This window comes from Rhododendron vialii, chromosome 8a (assembly GCF_030253575.1).
Source record: "Rhododendron vialii isolate Sample 1 chromosome 8a, ASM3025357v1".
Classification (NCBI taxonomy): Eukaryota; Viridiplantae; Streptophyta; class Magnoliopsida; order Ericales; family Ericaceae; genus Rhododendron; species Rhododendron vialii.
This window is the reverse complement of record NC_080564.1, coordinates 14881992-14906998: the sequence shown is the minus strand read 5'-3', so window position 1 is coordinate 14906998 and position 25007 is coordinate 14881992. Positions and strand designations below refer to the sequence as shown.

The following is a 25007-nucleotide window of genomic DNA, read 5'->3' as shown; positions in this document are numbered from 1 at the left end:
TTAGAAAGCTCAGGTGTTTATATGAAATTTAAGAAAAGTCAGGTGTTTATGTATGATTTGTGTAAAAGGTCAGGTGCCGAGGTGAAATTTTTCCTAGAATTAATTTCACTTCACTTTGTTTTCCTTTGTTTTGAAAAAGCTCTAAGGCTATTTTAGCGCTTTTTTTTTTTTGAACGGCGAAAAAAGATTTTATTAATCTTTGAACTTGAAAACAAATGTCAAAAAGAGCAAAGACAGAGACAACAAGTGCTCTTTCGAGACCCAAGCCCTTGATTGGCAAGATGCCAATCAAAGAGAAACCCCAAGAGACGAAGCTCAGCACCTAAGAGGCCTTAATGTCAAGATAAAAACAATAAATGCACCTGAGATGCAACCCACATTGAAAAATGCCTAAAAACCCAAGTACAAGGGTTAAACCCAACAATTAAAGTCAAATACACACCCAAACCCTAAAAGCAAGAGCTAGAATCTGGATGCCAAGCTGCCGTCGCCACGAAGCACAAAAAGCCGTGAATCTACCGTATGTCGCCAATTCCAAAAATGATCAGAGGATCGCAGGCCGTAGAGGCCACCAGGTCCGCCACACCTCGCAACCAGAAAAACTGAGATGTGCCCAAATGAACCCATCTCACTCAAGAACCCAAAACAACCCTAAATCTAATAACAAAACCCTAATAGCTTCACCACCCCAAATCTGCCACCACCAACCATCACCGGAAAAACCGAAACACCGCGGAAAGAATCTGGATTCAGAAGTGCAGCGGACACCAACAGTCTCCACCGCCTTCCTTTTATTTCACTTAGATTGGTAGAGTTGTAGTGGTATGGCCGAAGATGATTCAAAGAAGGAAAATAGCTATAACTGCTACTTGAGTTAGTATTAGGTTTTAGCCTAGAACTTTTCCCTAGTGGAGTTTGATTGGTTGGTTGGGTTGTGGTTAGAGTGAAATAAATACTACTAGTATATACGTTTTCCTATTGTATGATAACAATTGTTGTTTTTTAAGTAAAAATATGAATTCAACTTCACTAATAGGCGTGCGAAAAGATACTCCATTATATTGGTATACTAGCACATGCCCGTGCCTGAAGGCACGGCTGAAAGAATGCGGCATGGGAATTGGCTTTTAGTGTCGTTACTCTTCAGCAAAATCGTGCCTATGGACACACACCCTTATAACTTGATCCCAACACAAATCGATTTTTAATTAGTGGGGACCGCTTCGACTAATCTAAAATTCAACAGCTCCATCGAGAGTCAGTCACACTCACACTTGAAGTGAAATTAACTACAAGCAATGTCATCTTAGCCTAAACGTAATGTGATTGCACATTCAACAAATCGTATACAATAGCAATTACAAAACCAGACACAACACCAGTGAGAGACCCATCTTCGTCCTCTAACCTATTAAAACACAATCAACCGTAATAAATTTCAAACCCCAATTTATCATGACTTACATTCGAATCCTCCTTTAGATTCTCACCCGTTCTAAGCCACTTCAACGCATTCGTATCTCTTTCCACTTCTTACCATAATCAAATCCTCTATTCTCATCTCCCTCTAGTAATAGCAGGAGGACCTCACATCTTGCAATATTTCTGCATGAAAACTGAAACCCATTGCATGTGATCCTTATGGACCTGCCCACCTCCATAGCTCTCTCATGCAGTTTCTCCCATCTACAACACCAACCCCTGCTTCATAACCTAATAAAAAGAAATTAACAAAACTAAGAATATTATCAAAATAAATATTTTATTTATCCTACCGCATATTAATTTGACGCAACATCAAAAAAGCAACAAAGACACAATCTTCAATTAGAATTGGAATTCCCATAAGAAACTGGAATAGAGATCATGTTGGTAATGAATCTAATGAGACAAAAAAATTATGTTTACCATAGTATTAGTTTCAAGCAATGAGTTTCACTCCATCCACTACTCGTCACTTCATAGATTAAGCTAAGCCAAGCAAATTTGAGCCAGTATGTACATAGATGCCTATGAAAAGGTGTTTTGGCACTTTTGGCGTACTATGGCGTGGCAATGGAAAACACAGCTGGCAAAGCATTTTGGTCATTATATTCCAACTAAATGTATAAAATATGAAGGCAAGCAAATTCAAAACAAAAAGGTTCTAAACGGTATCATACCACCAAAAGCTAATCCTTATTAGACCACCAAAACCTCAGCCATATGATTTCTCTTACACCAAAAAAAACCATTTGTAAAATAAATTCATGTATGATATTAAAACTTCGAAGTCATGACTGAATGTAAATGTAATATAATAAGGAACATCTCTACCTAATTAACTTACCGTAATACAATGGAGTCTTCGGTCAAACTACAAAATTAATGCTGAAAGCCATGTAAGGAAATATAGAATCTCAAGACCAAAACAATTCAGTCTTAATGTACACTCCAATCACTTTGTATTTAAAAGAGTTCCAAAATCCTAAGCAAGATGTGGGCACAAAACAAAATTAAATTTCGAATTAATACGAACTATGATTTCAAACTGAGTCGTCTCAATACCTACATTAGGAAGCATTTCTCTGACAAATCCTCTAAAGTTAGTTGCCAAATCTGTTTATTTCACCAAAGCCATGATCAATAAAATATCCCTCCTACTGCAGTACACTAATTAATTCATGGCCTTTCATATGGCACCCATTATAGAGGGCCTTGCTATGAAAAAACATAATGTTTAATTAGTTGGCGACAAAACGAAACTATATCAATAAAATGCAGTGCACTATAATAGTGATTACATAACATAAACATAAAAATATCTCACATACCTTGTTTAAAGATAAGTTTTCGGTATATACATCTGGATTGGGTTTCACTGGTAATGGTTGTTGAAGACAAATGCTAATGAAAAAATTGGAGTTACAATTGGAGATCTCTTGGAGTTGCAATAGGCAGTTCCTAAACGTGGTTTGAAGGGGATAAAACCCTACGGAGGATTTGTGGATGCTTTTCCGAAGGCCAACTCTTCATTTTCAAAAAAGAGAGAGAGGGGGGAGGGGGGGCGTGGGTTTTGGGGGTGGGGAACCAGCAGGTTTTTTAAAAATACTAAGGAGTACATTTTACAAAACCAGTGAAACCAAAGATGTCTTATTTCTAAGTTCATTTAGTATATAACTTATATTCAACAATGTCCACCCCACAACTTACCAAACGAAAGAAATATTAGAGGAAGCAGAATAAAATGATAAGAAATATTGGCATATGAAAATTCTTTTCATCTCTCATTCCCAATGAGAGGTTCCAGGAGACACAAAGCATTCAGTTGTAGCTTTACTTCAACTCCGTTCTTTTTAGAACCTTGTATACCAAAACAAACATAAATTTAGTGATTCATCACAGTGAGAGTTCACAAACATAAATCAAAAAATAAAGTGGGATTGCACCTAGAGAGGTAATATGTATTTAGAACAAAAACACGTTGTTTGTTTGACTTCAGAAATTTCAAATTGATTCTCACCTAATTGCCCACTGATAGTTGTCTAATGCTTTCATTGAATATTCGGCATAATTTCACACATTTTTAAGGCACAAATAGATCTTGTTGCTCTAAATATCCTACTTTAAAGATGAATCATCCGATTTCTAATTTGGATTTGAGAGGCTTCGTTCCAATCATAGTCCGATTTTAGATGTTTGACTTGCCCTTTTCAGTACCCAGTCTGGCTACTTTTTTCCATGATTTTAACGAACACTTTTTTATGCCCACAAAAAAAAGAGGTTTCATTTTTAGCACAGATATCACAGCAAATTCCATATACTTTTAGCCCCCACCCCGAAATTAATTATTAGTCTACTTGAATTACCTGTTTGGTTGGTAAAAATTGGGATACACATCCATTCCACCTCCGATCCTGTGACCTTGCCGGACCCTGTAAACCCTTTACTCTCTCTCATTTCTGTTTTGAAAAAGAAGAAGGAAGAAAGTAGCTGATTGGAATTACCACAGAGGGAAAAAACCATATTCATTAGATCAGCCTCCCCTCCCTTTTTTGAACATCACTAAGTTTTGCAAAACACTCTTATTATGAGAAATTCATCAAAGATGCCTTTTATATTAAAAATCACATGCGAGTACACTTATCAAGTCTCCAATAAAATAACCAAACAAACAAACCCTTTGTTAAGGTTAATCTTAACAAAGATAAAATTACGGAAGAAGACCACTGGCTATACTCCAATTAAAATTGCGAAAGATAAAATTAGAAAGGAAATAGAGCTATTGCTACATAATCAAGAACTTAAATGTTTAGACAGCCAGTATGAGTTCTTCACCAAGGCTTTGTATCACACATAGCGATCACGTCTTTTTATCAAAGATGTGTTTTTTTTTTTTTGTCTACATTCAAAAAATAAAAAAGCAGATTTAGAAGAAATAAAAAATCTCACCAAACTAATCGTCTACCTTCAATATAGTAAAAATTCATAAGCACGCGAATGGATAAATGTAAACAAAAACTTTAAGTGTACCTCAATTTTCCTATAAACTTGTTAGGTAAACCTGCTGCAAAAAAAACTCAAACATCATAAATTAATTTAGAAATAATCCCTACGTAATCGAGTTTTGATGCGATTAAAAAAAAAGACCTGAACAGAAAGACCCAAACGGGAGCACCGGAAGAATAGAACTTTGTTGCCATTGACGTTGTTGGATGAACTCATATTCATGTTGCAAAAATGTGAACAAAAAACCCTAACTGAAGAGGTAAAGGACCTCTCAATTTTTGAACCACGGTTTAGAGAGAGAGAGAGAGAGAGAGAGAGAGAGAGAGAGAGAGAGAGAGAGAGAGAGAGAGAGAAGGTTTCAAATTTTGAACCAAAACGAGAAGGGAACAAAATTAGGTTTTGGAAAAGGAAATAAAATTAAATCAAAATCATACCTCATTACCGATTCATCTAATTCTATATCAGGGAAACATTTAAGACTAAAAAAAGAATATAGAATGGAGGGCAGAGATTTATGCAGAAAGAGGGGATAAATCTAGAGCGTTGGTTGTCTATTGAATTCAAACACAGCTCTGTTTTATTATATAGATGTTTTTTTTGGATAAGCTTAAATTTTATTTTTTGGATAAGCTTATAGTATTAAAAAAAAAGAAGAAGCTTAAGCGTGCACTTTCGAAAGGAGGGGTTCTAAATTTGGGCGGGAAACATTCTTAGTCCCGGTTTTGCCATATAATAGACTCTTTAACAGATTCCTTAAATAAATCCACCGGCTTGGTATTTTGCCTAATCTGAGAATAATCATTCTACAACCACAAATCCTTACACAAATTCACTCACATTTTCATTGTGTCCCACACACACATCTTCAGTGTGTAAAGTGTTGTGTGAGTATGTGGTTATATAATTATTGTTCTGAAAAATTGCTATGGAGCTAGTGTACGCCATGTAGGCATAGCCTACGCCGGCTTATGCTGATTTACTATGTGCGCACGCCATGTAACACACGAACATGATGCTTTCTAGGTAGATTTAAGTTAAGGAGTGTTCTGTCATTCTTGTACGTACATAGATGTTTACTATTTTTCCCAATGAACAATGAATAAATTCAAGGTTAGGCGAGAAGGTGTGCCTTACACCTTCCCATCTTGTAACATAAGCCCATCACAAACTTTGGTTAAAGCAGACCGATTGCATCGCGTCTAGCCGTGTGATGAGAGTCCCATTGACACTCGAGATGTCAAAATGGAAATTCGCTAAACAAGCGTGATAGTTATACTCCGTAATTTGCTGAACAAGCGTGTTAATCATGATCTGCTGAGTGAAATTCGCTGGATAAGCGTGATTGATTGTTATAATCCACTGAAGAAGCAATGGATGATTCTTGAAACCCACAGAAAAAGGCGGAAGAAAGCCCGCGAAAAGTGTTAGAGAGCGGAAGCGAAGAAATTAAAAACAAAGAGGGCCTCTCGGCACACCCCAAAACTGCATGCGAATGCCCACACACATTTAAAATATACAGAGACGAGTTTATTTTGTACATCTCCAGACACCATCTCCTTACCCCACCACAACCATCTCTGGCACCCGTTGTTGGCTTGGCAACCAACTCCGGCACTGGCGTCAACGACTTTCCCGGCCAACTTTCCGGTGCAATTATTTTCCTGATGAACTTTCCTTTGCCGGCGACTTGTTCGGCTAACTTTCCGATGTCAACGATTTTTGCGGTGAACTTTCCGATGCTGGTGACTTTTCCGATAAAATTTCTGGCGCTGGTAGTTTCTCTCCAGCGAACTTTCTAGTGATGATGTGGCGGGAGAGGGTGATGTCTTGTTCTCTTTACAATTCAAAAAGAATTTTTCAAAAATTCCTCCTAGATTTTTCCTACTTTTAACATTTTTCTCTCTATCTCTCCACTTATTAGCTCTACTATTTTTAAAAAAAAATTTCAAATACCAATCCAAATATAGCATAAATGTTTGTATTTTAATGTGAAAGATCAATTTCTTTGTCCCATAAAAAAAAAAGTGGACCTCACACTTTAGAAACTACTACAAATAATAAATTCTAACCCTTGCTCAAAATGTTAGTGGAATGAGCCTTGATCCAAACATCTACGGTGGATTGTATAGAAAATTTTGTGAACTATATGTTTATTTCTTCAGTGATTACTATAGGATACTACGTACGATCACGGACCCGGGTACCTTGCTGAGCGGCACCCCTGCCAAGCAGGTGCCGAGCGGTCAATCCGGCCGTTCATCTCGGAATCAACGGCTCGGATCGAAACATCTTTTTTCTTTTCCTTTCTTTTTTTTAAAATCCGTTCAGTACCTTTACATCTGGGCCGTCCAAAACACTTTTGGACGGCCGAGATGTGCTCGGCACCCCTGCCAAGCACTCCTGCTTGGCAGAGTCTCCAGGTCCGTACGATCACTCGTTGTTGTGGTAAAAGTTATTTCTTGAATACTTGCATTTGATTTTGAAAATTTCATTATCGGCCTTTTACTCTAGTTTCTTAAAATCAATTAAGGGCGAAGTTCTACTCAGCTCCTGAAATGTCAGGGTCAGCCCTGTCTAGTCGAACTTGCCCAATCCAACTAAAAAGAAGGGAACGCAGAAACACACGTAGGAGCACCCCTTCATGCATATCCAAACAAAGGCCCGAATAGGCACGACAATGTCCTACGAGGTACCCACTATTTGGAGTGCCCTCTCAACCGATGTCACTCCCCATAATAAGAAGCAAAAGTGCAAACGTATGGCTGTTCAAGGAGGAATAATGGCGCGCGCACACACATATATACAAAATCTTTAAGTAAGAGCTTTCTAACCGTATTAAGTTAATGACGTCACTTTCCCGATCAATTTGCAATGATCCGAACCGCTCAATATGTTCAGAACATGATTTTAAGGGTACCAGCGAGAAATCAACAAAAAAAAAAGACCAGAAATGGCTTGATTTGAGCAGTTTTTGTTTGTATTTTATCGAACGGTTCAAATAAAAACGGCTCAAATCAAGCCTTTTCCGGTCATTTTTTTAACTTATTTCCCATGAATATCTTTAAAATTATGTTCTAAACACATTGAGCGGCTCAGATCATCGAAATTTGGTCGGAAAAGGGGAGAAAATGGGACGTCCGCATTTTATTTAAAATGAGGACGCCTTTACTTGAAAGGGTCTCTCTCTCTCAGTTCGGATCAAGTCCACACCTCTTCCGGTCCGCACCATCCGCACCTTCCCTTTTCCGATCGAATTTCAATGATCCGAGTCGTTCAATGTGATTAGAACGTGATTTTTAGGATACTCGCGAGAAATCGAAAAAAAAAAAAAGATCGGGAAGGGCTTCATCCGAACAGTTTTTGTTTGTATTTTATTGAACGATTCAATAAAAAACTGCTCAAATCAAGCCGTATCCAGTGTTTTTTTTTTGCCGATTTTTCGCGGGTACCCTTAAATTCACGTTCTGAACACATTGAGCAGCTCGGATCATCGAAATTCTATCGGGAAAGAGGAGGTGCAGACGGGAAGAGGTGTGAATAGAAACCGGACTAATATATATATATATATATATATATATATATATATATATATATTGTATGTATCTCTGGGGCACTGCTATTCATAACCCTTTATTTTCTCCCATAGCCCGTTAAAAATTTCCAATTATACTCAACAGTTAGTTACCGAAATTGAGATATATTTTCAGCATCCAATTACCGAAATATAATATTTTTTTCAACAGCTATTTACCGAAAATGTATGTTCGGCAGTTGTTTACCGAAAGTTGAACATATTTTTGACATATAGTTACCAAAATGTAATCTTATTTTCAACAGCTATTTACCGAAATGTTATGTATGATTTTTAACAACCATTTACCGAAATATAATGGGTTATGGGAGAAAATAAAAAACTGCGAATAGCAGCGCCCTATCTCTATGTGAAACTCTTGTTAAATTAAAAAATTCTCAATAAAGCCGCTAGTATAAGGTAAACTCATATTGGCCAAAGTACAAGGAAAAAGAAAAGGGTAGCTAGAGAAGTTTGGTATGGTGCTCCCTAAACAATGATCTTGTAGGTACTATGGTACACTAAGTCCCGTTCCAGAAACTTTCTTAAAAAATAAGCAGCTTATTTCACATTTTCAAACTTGAAAATAATGTAAATGAAAAATAATTTTTTAATTTTTTTTGCATTGTATAAAAGATCTCAATGAGATCTTTCAAACAAGATTTATAGTGCATATTTTTAGATTTCAATAAGTCCCTCATTTTTGAACTTGAAATTGTCTTCTTAAAAAATAAGGGCTTTTTTTTGAGTACTGGAACGGGGCCTAAACATCAATCCAATGACGACGAGGTGGACAATCGAATTCTAAACCAAAATTATTAGCCTGGAAGCCGCCCTCCCAAGAGTCATTTCCAAGACACATATATTCACTTCATTAACGGACCGAGAAAAACTAAATTGATGCAATCCAGAGGAGGTTAGAAATCATCTTTAAAAAAATACCTGCTTGTTAGGGGTGAGTATGGACCAGATATTGGAAGTGAAAGAAAAGAATAGGGTGGTGGATCAGTAGAGTATTAGATAAGGAAATAAAGTTTATTAAGTATATCTAAACAAATTATATATATATATATATATATATATATATATATATATATATATATATATATATATATATATATATATATCACACGGTTCGAATCGGTTTGGAACTAGAACCATTAACATAAATTCATAAACCAAACCGTTTAACACGGTTTCTATTTTTTTAAACCGAGACCTAACCACATCATTAAAAAACCAAACCAAACTATTCGGTTTGAATTTGTTTGAACTGAATTCACGGTTTTATGGTTATTTTGCTCACCCCTACTGCTTGTTGGTCCGATTCCGTACCAAGCCATATTGACGATACATGGCTTGTGTAGTGGTTACTACCAATTGAGATTGTGAAATGAAATCCATGACTCATCATTTAAGAGTTTTACTACTATTTTTCTGTCCAAACTTAATTCTCTGAGTTAGTGCAGTGGTCACTGTCCTTATTTATTTATTTCTTTTATTTATCTTTTGCCAAAAGACGGTTCATTGATTCAAAACCATGAAATATAACCGAATGCAATACACAATCATTAATCAACTGGTGTGAAGGAACAAAGCCCATCTAAACCATCAATTATGTGGTCCTACTTTTATGACTTTCAACTCTTTGCCTTTTCCTAATTTTTAGTCCTGCATAGAGGACCACATGAGAGAGAGAGAGAGAGAGAGAGAGAGAGAGAGAGCTGACATAATACCATACCAAATGAAAAGCAATCCATAATCAAGCAGAAGTCAATACCCGAACCATACATTATTCTTGCCGTGAAGAGGAAGGGATGAAATTAAGAAAATAAAAACGACCTAGGGGAAAAAAGGTGGAAGGGACCCACAGCAGGAAAAGCCCAGTATGGTGCGTTCTTGACTCCATCTCTTCAAAGAGACTAATCAAGTCTTGAGCAAAGATTTAAGAGGAAAAAAAAACAAAAAACAATGAAAGTAAAGAAATGATCGCGCGAGGTTCAAAAGGGAGTAAAAAGTTGTAGGACTGGTGGACTGCAATGGCTTCACCAGAGGAGACATGCAGCAGCAGCTAAGTCAGCTTCAGCTATAAGCTATTGATGATGTGGTGGGGGTCTGGGCATTTGAAACTCTCCAACTACCCCACATTCATTACTTGGCCCTCCAATATTCATTGTTATACTTTTGTATAGTACTAGATCTAGTAGTAGTAATAAGTAGAAACTGAACTTTTTTCTGACTTGTCTGTATGCTGTAATTAGATGGGGGAAGACAGTTGTGGAGTTAGCTGAATTAGCAGGCAGGCAGGCAGATTCATCATAAGGAAGCAGCACTAGTAGTAGTAGTTGGTGGGCAATTCAAGGCAGCTTTAATTTGGTGGACAGTGCTGGTGATAAGGTTGTTAACGGTGGCCACAGACTCGGGGCTGATCATCATCTTGTTAGCAGCAGCACAAGGCAAGCTGCTTACTAGTATTTGAAATACCACCGTAATAAGCGAACCGGAACCACCACCTCCGCTTCTAGTACTACTACTAGTGGATGCGTCGGTGGTAATTGCTCCGCCGCCGCCGCCATCTTCGCAAAACTGGCGGCCGCCGTCGGGTAAAATAGTGAAGCCGGAGGGCAGGAGCGGTATGTAGGAAGGGTCCTCACCGCTCATGGCTATGTTTATAGCCGGCAGTTCTACAGGGCAGTAGACCACGAGCGATCCTGATGAGTCTATGCAGCTCTCCTGCAGAATTAACATGTTGTTGCTTTGACTAGTGTTGAAACCCTGCACATGTCATTTTATTGGTTATCTCAATGTTAAATGTTAACTTAACAGAAAAATAGTAGTAATTTGGTGCAACACAAGTGTGTGTGTGTGTGTGTGTGTGTATATATATATATATATATATATATATATATATATATATATATATTATGCAGGTGAATCAATTCAACTATTTATGAAAACAGTTTTTTATTATTACCCGAAGGACAGATATGCAGTTCCCTGGGTGAGACCCATTTGCAATATGGGCAACTTCCTGTACACCATTTCCATTGACTAGAACATCCCACTACAAACAGAAACAAAAATGGTGCAATGTTAGCTGTTGGCGCCAGTAAATTTTGTCAATCAATGGGGGCAAAAGAAAAACGATTAGAAAAAAAAAATCAACAAGAAAATGAAGTTAAAAAATCATATTCATTGTTTTCTCCATTTTGTGTGGATTACCAGGGCAATTGAGAAGCTAATAAATAATAAACTTTTTGTCAATAGATCAAGTTCATAAATTATATTTTGGTTTACTCCCACTTTAGAAATGGACATAACCAAAAATATTTTGGGTAGTCACCAAAGTAGACCAACAATTCCTCAGACACAAAAAGAACCATGCAATATGAGAGTGTTGGGTAGGGCAAACGTCTGTCTGTATGTCTGCATACCTGAGGCCGAGTTCTTTCATCCCTGAAGAAGTTGAAAACATTTTGGGGCGAAACTGGAAGCCAAATGGTAGCAGCCGCACTAAGAACTACACCGCTGGGCTGCCCAGGATCAGTACTCTTATGAAGACTTGATCGCACTTCAATTTCATTTATCCCGAAGTGTGTTGTCCATTGGTGCCCGTTAGACGGGTTAATGCTTGCACAAAAATTGTTGACCATCCTCTGAGCCAATTTCATCATGCTTCTCTTGCCATCAGGTGACGGAATCACTAAGAACCACAAATGCATATGGTAATGGTTTTTCATAAAATCAAGGAAACATACTTCTATTCAAACCACTGCCTTATAATCCAAAAAACGTCACTACCACCATACGATTCACCATGGATTTTCCACATGTATGAAAATTCAGTTTGTGAAACATTTTCATGAAATTCCTATATACTCACCACCTCCAAGGTCACGAGTCGAATTTCCCGTCACCATAAGGCAAGCGAATCGCTCGCACATCCTTTGAAGAGTAGAAAGCCATCGTTCAACTCCGAAGGCCAGCCCACTGTGAATAACTTCTCTAAAAAGCCCATGTGTTGGGGCTTTGTCTTCAATTTCCACATGTTCCACCCAAGTTACCTACACAAGAGTTCAGAACTGATGAAGCAATAAATTTGCATCCTAACTTCTTTGGTAAATCATAGTGTACTTAATTAGGCATGCAAGAATACATTGCAATACATAACGTAGTAGAGTTTACGATTATAACCTTAGAGTAGCCATTGGGCAAATCTTGGATCAAGCATCCAGAAGGCAGTTTGTGACATTGAGGTGATTGGAAATTAGTTGATGAATGACTCTGATCTTGAGGGAGATCATATGATATATTAACTATAGCCCACGAGCCTTGCTCAATTTGCTGACAAAAGCGAAGGAGGTAGAATTGTCGAGTCGGAACCATTGGCGAAAGAACCTGCAGCTCTTCATACATCTGCACATTATGCAGAAGAGCATGTTCTCAAAAAGAGTAAAACCACTGAAAAATTGAAACTTAGTCTCTAGTATCAAATTACCAGTTGTAAGGAACCACTGTGGCTACCCAACATTCCTGATGATATCACTTCAAGTGTTCCAGCCTTTGATATGATGGTGGGAAATAGCTCCACCCATTTCTTCTGCAAATTAAACAATGAAACGGTCATTGTAACCACATGTCCAACATCAAAAGCAACTTGTTTCTCTATTTCTTTGGTTCCTCGACGTTTGTTAATTTTTAGACAAGTGAATTTATAATCGGGAAAGAAAAATCACTACGTACCAAGAGCCAAACCAGGCAATTCACTAAAACAAACTTATTCGACTGAAAAGCTGGTGTCAAACCAGGGAAAAAGAGTAAAGGGGTAGATTACCGAATCCATACACATGTCAACCAATGCCAAAGCATTCATTATGACAACTCCGGAATCTCTTGATGCTTCAATCCGAATGTTGGGATTTTTGGAGTGGTTATTAGCCCTGGGGAAAAGCCTCTCATAGTTATCAAAATCAAGGACATCTTTCCCTTCATTTGTGGAGGATTTGGTCCACAAGAGAGGTTCATTGTTGTGCAAAAGCCTAAGGAATTCCTCAAGTGCATTACTGGCAACATCAACCATGAGGGATTTATCCATGTCCGTAAGGCTTATGATTGGGTGATGAAAAGAAGGCAGATTCGGAGCGGTAGGATTAGTGGAGGAACAACCGGGTAGAAGATCGAGATCAAGATCAAGTGAAGGACCAGCACCACCAGACATTCCTCCAAAACTGCTAGTTGCCATCGACAGATCCAACATTGAGGATATTTGAATAGGGTGCACTGGAGGGAGCTGGGAAATTGGCCTCCCTATGTACTTTGCAGCAACGCTAGAAACTCTGTCAAGCTACCACAAAACAAACAAAAGGTAATGATGCACACCACTACCAGCACTTATAAGAAAAATGAGGATAGTAAATTTTAAGTATAATACCTCTTCCTTCAAGTGTGCATTCTCGATTCGCAATTTGTGTTCATCAAAGTAAGAATCATCTCCAATGGGAGGAGGAGGACCTCCACAAGTAGGGCATATCACATTCTTTAGTGCCTCTCTGATTGCTATGTTCTCGCAGCGTATTCTATCATTTTCGGCCCGAAGCCCACAGTTATCTGCTCGTTCATGTTGGGCCTAATTTTGATTACATCCATATCCAAACAGTTAAAAAAAAACAAAACAAAACATTCTACATGATCTTCCATAAAATGATCAGTATATAGTAGTGCAGTGCATATAACAGTAACAAAATGATTTTATCTGCTACCAAAATGGAGAACTCATAAATTACGAAAATTGAGGTACCTTCATTTGCGTCCTCCTATTCTGGAACCAAAACTTAATCTGGCGAGGAGCCAACCCCAAGTCTCTGCTTAACTGCAGCCTCTGTTTCTCATCTGGATGTGGAAAGTCCTTGAACATTCTTCAGTCACGTTCGTAAACCGTAACACACCAAAATCAACACCCTCGTTAATTACTAGAACTATTAAAGACATAAATCTCAAAGCAAATGCTAGTAAAAGAAACAAACTGGAGGGAGTAATTTAAGTAAAAACAACAAAAATAATTAAAAAACTAAAGCACCCCCATAAATGTTCATCTGGATAGATTGTTTGCATGCATCCACCCGCTACAAGGAATTTCCGTAAGAAACCGTAGCATAAAACTACTCTACTTTTTTTGAGCATTTCTATTATTAGTCATATGTTTTGATTATTGTTGCTATTATTCACAGAGAGAGAGAGAGAGAGAGAGAGAGAGAGAGAGAGAGAGAGAGAGAGAGAGTTTGTGAGTTAGGCGGCTCCAGCCTCCACGATTTGAGTTCAGCGGTGACGAATAAGTATAACAAACTTTTGTATACAAGACTCTATATAAAGTAATGTTTCTTATTTTAGTTAAAAATTTGTTGGGCATAATTTATTTAATTTTGTTGAGCAATACTATCTACTCTCTTACAAATTTAAGTGAATTTTATTTATCTTGACTTCGTACTAATGATTCAGTGCAAACAATTCCAAAAAATGAAAATCTAATTTCTGAACCCATGGTTGGCTTGAAGCCTGAATCAATGGTAGAGCCGCCCATGTGTGCGAGTGTGGACATATAAGAGGTGCAGAGAGTGGGAGAGAGTATTTACGCTTCAAGCCTCTGAATCTGGTAAGCAGTGTGGCGATGGTAGCGTTTCTTCCTCCGGTTAGGATCAGAGGCATCCTCCTCGTGGGGGTGGGGATGGTGGTGGTGGTCGTCGCTACCCGACCCATCGCCACTGCCGCCTCCGATACCATACTCCATATCGCTAGCAGCGCCCTAGATCTCGATGATCAGTAGCTAGCAAACTAACACCACCAGTACCTGATCAGACTCAGCCCAGAGTAGCAGTAGTAGTTGTTCTGCTTGTGATTCTTAATGTGATATTGGTAGCTGCTTCTGCTGCTGCTTTTGCTCTGTTTGTTGATCAAGCGGAAAATCTTCTGTAAATCTGCTATCATCACTCCCGCCATGATATGAATGTGATTCTACCACTACCACTACTACTCCTACTGCTGCTGCGGGTTTAATGATAATAATATATGCTAATTAATATTCCGATTTGGAAAGAGAACTAATCTCAAACTTTAAAAAAAAAAAGAAAAAAAAAAGGGATAAAGCAAGGGAGGAGAAGGATTCAAAGCTTTGGACAATAAAGAAGATAATATATTGGATTTGGATACACTATGTGATAGAATTAATAATTAATTTTGGAGCATGTGATGGTCGTGGATCATGATTCCCCCACCCCCATTTCTTCTCGTTTCTATTTGGGAGAGGGCGTTGCTGCTTCTGGCTTCGTAACGGCTGAAATTAAAGTAGGAGATATGTCGGCATGAATGAGTCCATGACTAAATGATACAGAGAGAGAGAGAGAGAGAGAGAGAGAGAGATTATATAGTACGTGGGTGAGTGCGTGCGTGCATGAAGGTAATGAAATGAAATTTCGGAAGGAAGAGGAGATGGTGGGAAGGGAGGGGGGTTGTAAATATACATAGAGAAATTTATTTACGGGGGAACCTTATTCACTGCTACGTGCAATCTTGGTCATCCATTTCAGTAATTAATGGTTGATATATACTTTTTCAATTTTGACCGGTAAGAATTAATTATTGGTCAAAATAAATTTCAATCTGGATCGTTTAAAATATTTTTGAACGCGCGCAATTGAGCGCCGCAAACTCTTTTTTTACTGTGTGTAAATTAAAAGAGGGTTGACGTTAGTTATGAAGAGATCGGTAGGAGATTGAATCCCCGTGTACCTACCAATACTCATATTGTTTTATGTTTGCTTGTTGTAACCGTCGGATTTAAAGTGCATTTTCGTGAGAGAGAGAGAGAGTATTGGTGTGTTTGTGGCTTCCTTTTCCAAGAGTAATCAATTCGATAGAAAACCCCTTCTCTCTCTCTCCTCTCTCTCTCTCTCCCTTCTACGAAGTGGAAGTAACGAAGGGAGTAGTAATATTTGTAGTTAATACGATCCAGTAGTAGTACAGGTGCAGGTAGCTACCTCATCTACTGTGCACTTATTAGTAGTAGAGTAAGTAATAATGGTGGAGCCTGGTTTTAAAGAGAGCAGCTGCCGGATATTATACTTCCCGCGCGCGACCGCTGGCATTGGCCATTCGGTGTGCTTCTCCTCTGCCTCTGCCTCTGCCTCTGACTGACTCCCACGTGCCCCTCAGCCTGCCCTACTATTATTTACTACAACAAAACTCTTCAACAATTGTGTTCGGAGCCGATCGATGCATGAGAATCCATGTGTATCGAACGACTCCGGACGCAATTGTATCGATAGATGTCGTCGAGAATTGTGTACGTAGCATTCCTCCTACTTACGTACTCCTTCCATTTCCACTTCACAGACATTGCTGGTTCCCCTCTTAATTGAGAGCTGTGACTAGAAAAATGAAGAAACATTGCTGGTGATAACACTTCTAGTAGTATAAGCTGACTTTTAAAATCACGCACAATCTCTAAAGACCTCACTGACACAAGCCGACACCTGCAAAGTTAGGATATTCCCGGGATGCCACTCGACCAGGGGTAGCGGATGCCACTCCATGCTACTAATCGCGGATGTCACTCAATTCGACCAAGTCACAAACTTGATTAAGGAGGAATCACTCACTCCAAGCAAGACACATTTGTACAATACTAATATTCAACTCAACCTGTTAAACTGTTTGCCTTCTCATGTCATAAGATCAACTATATATGAGGATTACAAAGATGGGACTCTTCAAGACTAATAATAAACACTCGACAATTTTCAACATCTATGATGCACGGACACCGACACGAGGACACAAAAATTCTAAAAAAATGGAGATATGGACACGGCGGGGGATACACCACGTGTATATTTGTTTATATATTTTTTAAATTTTTTTTTAAATTTAAATGACAAAATGTGGACAAAACGAAAAATCTATAGTTCCAATACCATTCAAACAAAATATGACATCCATAAGTTCAATACAATTTTATTGAAAAATTATAGTTTGACTCCGGAAAATTTTAAAAAAATTTGCAGTTTAGCCCCCAAAATTTTTAAATTTTTTTCAGTTTGACTCCCAAATTTTTTTAAATTACACTTTTAACTCCAGTCGTGTCCCTATCGGTGTCGCCGCTGTCCCTCTCAAAAATTTAAATTAATTTATAAGACACACCACCATACGTGTCCCTGAGTGTCCCCGTGTCCGACACTGCAATACGTCGATCTCTAGAGGTGTCGGTATTTCATAGTCCAACATAGACCTTTCAAATACCTAGAAAACTCTTCATCTACATGCAAGATAAATCTAGAACAATGTGTTTAATGTAACTAACTACATGCATGTGAGTGCAAAATTAATAGACTCTAAAATACTTTGACTAGAATTTAAGAACATTACTAGAAATCGAAAGGACACTTTGACCTAATTAAGATAACTCTTCAAGATTAGCATTATTATACTCATACATCATTTTTCCTTTCTTCAAAAGAACTCAACCTCGAGTTTAAATCCTCCCAAAGTACCTGATCAATCTTCTTGAGCTCTTCACTTAACACCCAAGCATCTTCAAAACTTGGCTTTCTTTGCCAGTGCACAAGGTATTGAATGTAAGTTCCATGGCGAGTCGTAACTGACCTCACATTAACACATCAATTGACTCCCCAAGCGAGGTAGTAACATCAATGGTGATTTCAGTTTGTTTCATAATAACCCATTCTTCATCTCCATGATTTAGAAAAAGCTTCTAGAATGTCATAATTTTAAATAAAGTAGGAGTGACAAGAGGTAGAATCGGGAGGTCCCAATACGTATAAATGGTTCAGTCACTTACATTGAACGTTGAGCTGATTGATAAACCTTCGGGTAACTCGATGCGATAAGTGTTCTATCCCAATTTCTTTATCACCCGAACAAGTCCAAACTTCTTTTGCTTGAGCTTTTTGTATTTTCCAGTAGGAAACATTTCTTTGTGCAAATAAACCATGACCAAATCACCTTCATTAAACTCCAAATTCATTTTTTGAACATTTGCACAAGACTTGTAATTTTCATAGGATTGCTTCAAATGCTCTCAAACTTGATCATGAACTAACTTTAAGTGGGGCTGCGAATTCCTCAACTTCCATTCTCACTTTTGGTTGATTTGACCATGGCAAGAGTGTATCACAAAAAATTCGAGTCTACGGAAAAGACGGAAAGATGCTGAATAAGTCAATTTTATTGATGTGTAAAATTAGGGTTACAATCTCTGATGTATTTTTTAAAGAAAATTAATCCTCTGATTCTTCTCTTCGGTTGTTGAAATGAGGGCTTGACAGTTTGATCTCGATTTGAACGGCGATATCTTCTGCGGTCTATGCGAAGATGACGGCGAATTTGATGGGTTTTGACTAGAGGGTTTTGAAGCTTCTTCTTAAGTTGAATTGCTTGATCTTCTCCAATTTAGGTGAAAAAGATGACGGATTTGTGGATATTGACTTGAGGGCTTTGGAGCTTCTTCTCAAGTCGGTATTTGAGATCTTCTTCGATTTGGTTGAAGGAGATGCGAATTTGCAGATGTTGACTTGAGAGCTTTAAAGCTTGGTCTCAAATTAGTATTTGAGATCTTCTTCAATTTGGTTGAAGGAGACTGAAGATTGGTGGACTTGGCTTGAACGTTCTTCAAGGCTTGGATACTTTGAACTAAAGAGCGTCTGGCTTGATGTGGACTTGAAAGATTCTGAAGAGCCTTCGCAGCTTTAATCTTCAGAACTCCAGAAGCTTGGAGATTTGACTTGAATGTTCTTCAGAGCTTTGAAGTTTTGATCTGAAGAACCTTCTTATTTGATGTGAACTTGACTTGAATGTTCGTCGGAGCTTTGAAGCTGCTTCTTATTTGATGTGGACTTGACTTGAATGTTCGTCGGAGCTTTGAAACTTTGATTTGAAGAACCTTATTGTTGGATGCACACTTGAAGACTTCTGAAGGGCTTGAGGGCTTTGATCTTCAGAGCTCTGGAGCTTGTGTGCTTCAATGTGCTGATGATAAAATATGAGAGGAGAGCACCTCTATTTATAGAGATGTAGGATGGAGAGTCATGACCAATATCTGTTTCTTTCATATTTATTTCCCTTTAATTATTTCTTTATGTAGTGTAAAAGAAATAATTAAAATTCAATAATTGTCCTTCTCTTTTATTTTAAGAAAAATAATTATTGTGAAGAGAAACACAATTATTATTTTACCAAGTAGCTTAATTTGATTGGCCGAGATTAATAAAAATAATAACTGCGTCACTTTGACATGTAGCACCATTTGATTGGCTTATACGCATCATCTTGACTTTTGACCTCGAGACACATGGCAACATTTAATTGGCCATTTACCGTGTTCTATTTACTAGGTCTCGCAACACGTGGCAACTTGTGATTGGCAGTAAATTTTACATGTCTACAAATACCCCCTTGAGACTTGCTCATGCACGAAAGTGAGTAGGTCTCGAAAATATTGACTTGATTTGATTTGATGCCAAAATTTGTGTATTCGGCAATGATTTTTGCTTGAGACTAGATGTTGACTTGATTTGAATTGATGCCAAAAATTTGTGTGTTCGGCAACAATTTCTTTTGCTTGAAACTTGAAGTGAATTTGGTTTCTTCAAAATTTTACCTCACATGTTGAGCTAAATCCATAGTCTTGCATGACTTGAATTTATCTTCAGAGGCAACAATACGTGAGAGTCCAATTTATTTGTGGACTAAAGTTTGATAGCCCAATAATGTAACCCACAAAAAACTTGTGTTCGCGAGTCAACTCAGCGAAATCAGCTTGCTAGTAGATTGCCTATCGCAATTGAACACCAAAGCCTAAACATAGGAAACTTTGGCAAATTTTGACCGCTTGAATTTTTCGAAAGCCTACAAAATTAGTGGGCTCACTAGGATAACCTTTCACCGACTCTCTTCCTTTGCTTGGAGAGAAATCAATTTGGATGAATTTGATTTAGGATAGGAATCTATATTCCTTCTTCCATTAGAAGTTTTCTTCGTGCTCTATAAATTAAGAGCAATAGAAAATTAGAAGCGCAGCTTTCCGTAACCGCTTGCTTGGTTTGATGTCCAGAATAATCAGTCTGGTTAGTTTTCCTCCCTTGTCTTCTAGCTTTTGAAGCGAATGTATAGGCTAGGCCTTCGTTTACTTTTCAATTTGCAAGTCTTCACCACTAGAAAGAATTTTAGTCAACTTTGTTGCTTTTAATTTAGTAATCAACTCCTTTTGTCTCTTCCTGGTTGTCTTTATTTTGACATGTCATGAAATTGAAGCCAATATTTTCTTATGATCAGCGTGTTGAAGCCAATCTTGCTAGGATGGTTCTGCCAAGAAGTTGGAGTGACCACAGTAGAAGCAAACGAGAGCGAGGGAACGACTCTACCTTCTACCACCAATCTTGGAGTTTGATGGGTTCAGGAAAAAGTAGGCCGAAGCATGTAAGCTACTCTATCTTTTGCAATCTTCCATGAGGTTGGAGGGATCACAATAGGAGCACACCAAAGTAATGGAATGACTCTATCTCCGGTCAGCACCCAAGGAGTCAGAGGGGCTTAGCAGAAGCAAACGAAGGCAAGAGAGCAACCTTCTGCCATCACCAACAAAGCTGGAGAGTTCATGCCAAAGTAAGCTGAGGCAAAGAGCATCTCTTCATCCTACCATCCTCCATGAAGCTTAAGGGGGACACTTTGATGTGGCATCTAGAGTCTTGATTTAAGCATAGAAGATGCGTTAGAGAGCATGGAGTCCCAACTTGAACTATGAGATTGAGGCTATACCAGTTCTCTTGATAAGCTAAAAAAAAACAATCCGTCCACATGATCCACCAAATGTCGCTTGCTTTCTTTGATTTGGTTTGATAAATAAAATTTAACATTTAGTCTTCTTATCCTTTGAAGAATAAAGTAAACACATTTTTTGGTTACGACTGTACTTGAAATTTCAAGCTGCCTACGTACCTCAAAATGGGATCAAGCCAAACGAAGTTCAAAAGGGGTTTTTTTTTAGACGACTGAGCTCGAAATTCAAGCTGCCTACATACCCTTGGAAGGGATCAAGTCAAAACATAGTTCAAAATTTTTTTTTTGGTTTTTTTTTCTTTTCAGTTTGCCATTCACAGTTTAAACTCATGCGGGCCAGGAATAACATGCAGTTTAGACTCATGTGTCTTGGAGGGTTGCAGAATCTTCAAACTTGCGAAGACAGAAGAAAGTTTAGGCTCGTATCCAGGAGCATATTTGAATTTGACGTTCTTTGAAGAATAGCTTGTTGACTTGGAGGAGCTATGAGATTTGAAGGCTCAAAGATCGTTGAGACCAAGTATGATGTTGCTTCATCTTCGTCCTCTTTGTCATTGTGTTCTGATTTTGGTGACCCAACAGAAGAATCAGGCTCTCCACTTGCTTTCAATTTACTTGAAGAAGAGTTTTCTTGGCGCCATTGATCTTGTTGTTCTTGAAAAGAGACGTCTTCTTTTTTCAGAAATTGAGATGCTAAGCTCCATGTCATGAGCTCGTGTGGCCAACTCTTCAAAAGTCTTTGGTTGTATGCCTTGCAAAATGTATTGAAGGCTCAAACACATCCTTTTGGTGCATATCTCAATGGCCGAGGCTTCTGACATGCGATCTTTGCAATTGAGGCTCAAGCTTCTCCATTTATTAATGTAGTCAATTACTGACTCGCCTTCTTGCTGGTGAGTGTTGTTGAGTTCAGTCATGTTGACAATGCGCTGTGTGCTGAAAAACCTATTGAGGAAATCTTGCTGCAATTGGTCCCAACTGTTTATGGAGTTTGGCTCCAGGTCTATGTACCAATCAAAAGCATAATCTTTCAATGATCGTACAAATTGTTTGACAAGCAGATCTCCATCCGTTCCAGCACTACTACATGTCTCCACAAAGTGCGCAAGATGCTATTTGGGGTCTCTTTTGCCATCAAATTGTTGGAATTTTGGAGGTCAATAATTTTCTGGCATCTTTAATTGTTCGATCCTCCGTGTGTACGGCTTGGCGTATGATCGAAAAGTTTGAGATCCCCTTGCATCTTTTTCAGCAATTGCCCCCATGATGAATTCCTTCAATTGATTGGCAGGTATTGATCCATCAATGGAGACTTGCATCTTTTTACTTGAAGTCTCTGGGTTTGTTGAGACTTTGAGTACTTTGTGTGAAATACCTTCGCGCGAGACTAAGAAATATCTTCTGGCGTAGCTTTGTGCGAGGTTTTGAGAATGTCTTGCTGAATAGGTTCAAGCAAAGTTTTGAGGACGATGTGTGGAGCTACTTTGGTCACAGATTCAGATGACTCATTCTCGTTACACCCTGACATTCCCACTTGATCTACCTTATCAGAAAACTCTTTATATTGAGTTTCTTGTCGTTGATTGTACTTCACAAGCTTATCAAGAGTCTTGGTCAACGCCGCAAGTTGTTCCTCAAGAGTAAACGATTGCACCATCATGACTGTCATGACTTCGTTGTCAGTGTAGTCTAGAGACTTGAAGTGCAGATCTTCACAATGAGGGGAAGGTGTAGATTTCTTGCTTTTTGTCGACCTTTGAAAGATGGACGGGTGTAGGAACACTTGCTCGCTTTTGTTGGTGTCGACTTCTTTTGCCCCCAACATTCCTGAGAAGTGGCTTGATTTGCGCGACGTCACGGAAAATGTACTCTTATTTCCTCTAGACGTATTTGATGTGTAACCTTCAAATTTGATTTGGAAAGAGAAGAGATGAGAGGCAGAGATTGTCCCATTGGGCGTGTCAAAATCTATATCACACAAAATTCAAGTCTACGGAAAAGACGGAAAGATGCTGAATAAGTCAATTTTATTAATTTGAGAAATTTAGGGTTACAATCTCTGATGTATTTTTTAAAGAAAATTAATCCTCTGATTCTTCTCTTCGGTTGTTAAAACGAGGGCTTAAAGTTTGATTTCGATTTGAACGGCGATATCTTTTGCGGTCTATGCGAAGAACGGCAAATTTGACGGGCTTTGACTTGAGGGCCTTGAAGCTTCTTCTCAAGTTGAATTACTTGATCTTCTCCAATTCGGTTGAAAAAGATGGCGGATTTGTGGATATTGACTTGAAGGCTTTGGAGCTTCTTCTCAAATCGGTCTTTGAGATCTTCTTCAATTTGGTTGAAGGAGATGCAGATTTGCAGATGTTGACTCAAATTGGTATTTGAGATCTTCTTCAATTTGGTAGAAGGAGATTGATGAATGGTGGATTTGGCTTGAATGTTCTTCAGGGCTTGGATGTTTTGAACTGAAGAGCGTTTGGCATCTTTAAAGATTTTGAAGGGCCTTTCGCAGCTTTGATCTTCAGAACTCCGAAAGCTTGCTTGGATGCTTGGATTTGATGATGGAGATTTAACTTGAGCATTTTTCAGGGCTTTGAAGCTTCAGAACTCCGGAAGCTTGCTTGGATGCTTGGATTTGATGATGGAGGTTCGACTTGAGCGTTCTTCAGGGCTTTGAAGCTTTGATCTGAAGAACCACCTTATTTGATGTGGACTTGACTTGAATATTCTTCGGAGTCTTGAAGAGCTTTGATCTGAAGAACCTTCTTGTTGTATGTAGACTTCAAGACTTCTGAAGGGCTTGAGGGCTTTGATCTTCAGAGCTATAGAGCTTGTGTGCTTCAATGTGCTAATGATAAAATATGAGAGGAGAGCACCTCTATTTATAGAGATGTAGGATGGAGAGTCATGACCAATCTCTGCTTCCTTCATATTTATCTCCTTTTAATTATTTCTTTATTTAGTGTAAAAGAAATAATTAAAATTCAATAATTATCCTTCTTTCTTTTATTTTAAGAAAAACAATTATTGTGAAGAGAAACACAATTATTATTTTACCAAGTAGCTTAATTTGATTGACCGAGCTTAATAAAAATAATAACTGCGTCACTTTGACATGTGGCACCATTTGATTGGCTTATACGCATCATATTGACTTTTGAGCTCGAGACACATGGCAATATTTGATTGGCCATTTACCGTGCCCTATTTACTAGGTCTCGCAACACGTGGCAACTTATGATTGGCAGTAAATTTTACATACAAAGAGATCTGTCACTAGTTTATGATTTCTGCCATAAACAACTTGAAATGGAGTTTTCCTTGTTGATCGATTAACGGAGCTGTTATAAGCAAATTCAGCTTGTGCAATGACACGATCCCATTGCTTTAGATGCTCTCCCTTAAAACTCCGCAACAAATTTCCAAGAGACTTATTCACCACCACTTTTTGATCATTAGTTTAAGGATGAGAAGCAAACTGTAATCGAGTCCCCAACAACTTCCACAAAGTCCTCCAAAAATGACTAACAAACTTCATGTAGACGAACGATTTTCCTAAAAAATAAAGCAACAATATGAGGAGCATCTGTAGAGTTCTTGCAAGGTGAGAAATGGGCTATCTTTGTGGTTGTAGAGTTCTCTACAACCACAAAGATACAATCAAGATGCCGTTCAAAAAAAAAAAAAAAGATACATTCAAGACCATGCTGTGTTTTAGGCAAACCAAAAACCAAGTCCATCGAACGGTCCTCTCAAGGCACATTTGGAATTGGTAGGGCTTGATACAAACCAGTATTGCCCTTTGACATACCAAACATCTTTGAATAAAGTGAGCAATATCACGCTTCAATGATGGCCAAAAGTATCGCTATGTCACAAGAGCTTTAGTTTTGTCACACCCAAAATGTCCACCAAGTCCTCCACTATGTATTCTTCAATGACAAACAACCTTAGAGAACCTTCAGGTAGGTATAATTGGTTTTTTTTAAAAAGGTAGCCATCTATTAACATGAAGTCCTTCCTTTTTCCATCTTTCAAATTTTGTAGCACCTTAGAAAAGACTAAAGAGGGGATCACTAGTATAATATTCGGGCAAAAG

At 38.2% G+C, this 25007-nt stretch overlaps 1 protein-coding gene across 1 annotated transcript; it reads right to left on the bottom strand.

Annotated features, from left to right (window-relative positions):
- Positions 1 to 9797: 9797 nt before the first annotated feature.
- On the bottom strand, positions 9798 to 15533 carry LOC131336168 (homeobox-leucine zipper protein HDG11-like). Its single transcript, XM_058371901.1, has 10 exons — positions 14689 to 15533; positions 13857 to 13974; positions 13491 to 13685; positions 12894 to 13403; positions 12558 to 12659; positions 12254 to 12475; positions 11943 to 12123; positions 11494 to 11762; positions 11034 to 11123; positions 9798 to 10834 (listed from the first exon to the last, which is right to left on the bottom strand). The coding sequence occupies exons 1-10, from the start codon at positions 14841 to 14843 to the stop codon at positions 10376 to 10378; spliced, it is 2301 nt and encodes a 766-aa protein (XP_058227884.1). The 5' UTR covers positions 14844 to 15533; the 3' UTR covers positions 9798 to 10375.
- Positions 15534 to 25007: the final 9474 nt, after the last annotated feature.

Excerpts from the sequence above, each read along its gene's own strand:
- LOC131336168 (XM_058371901.1), bottom strand. The coding sequence starts at position 14,843 with ATGGAGTATGGTATCGGAGGCGGCAGTGGCGATGGGTCGGGTAGCGAC. Across the intron at positions 13,404-13,490 it reads ATGCACACTTGAAGGAAGAG|CTTGACAGAGTTTCTAGCGT; the intron begins GTATTATACTTA and ends GTTTTGTGGTAG. Across the intron at positions 12,124-12,253 it reads TGCCCAATGGCTACTCTAAG|GTAACTTGGGTGGAACATGT; the intron begins GTTATAATCGTA and ends ACTCTTGTGTAG.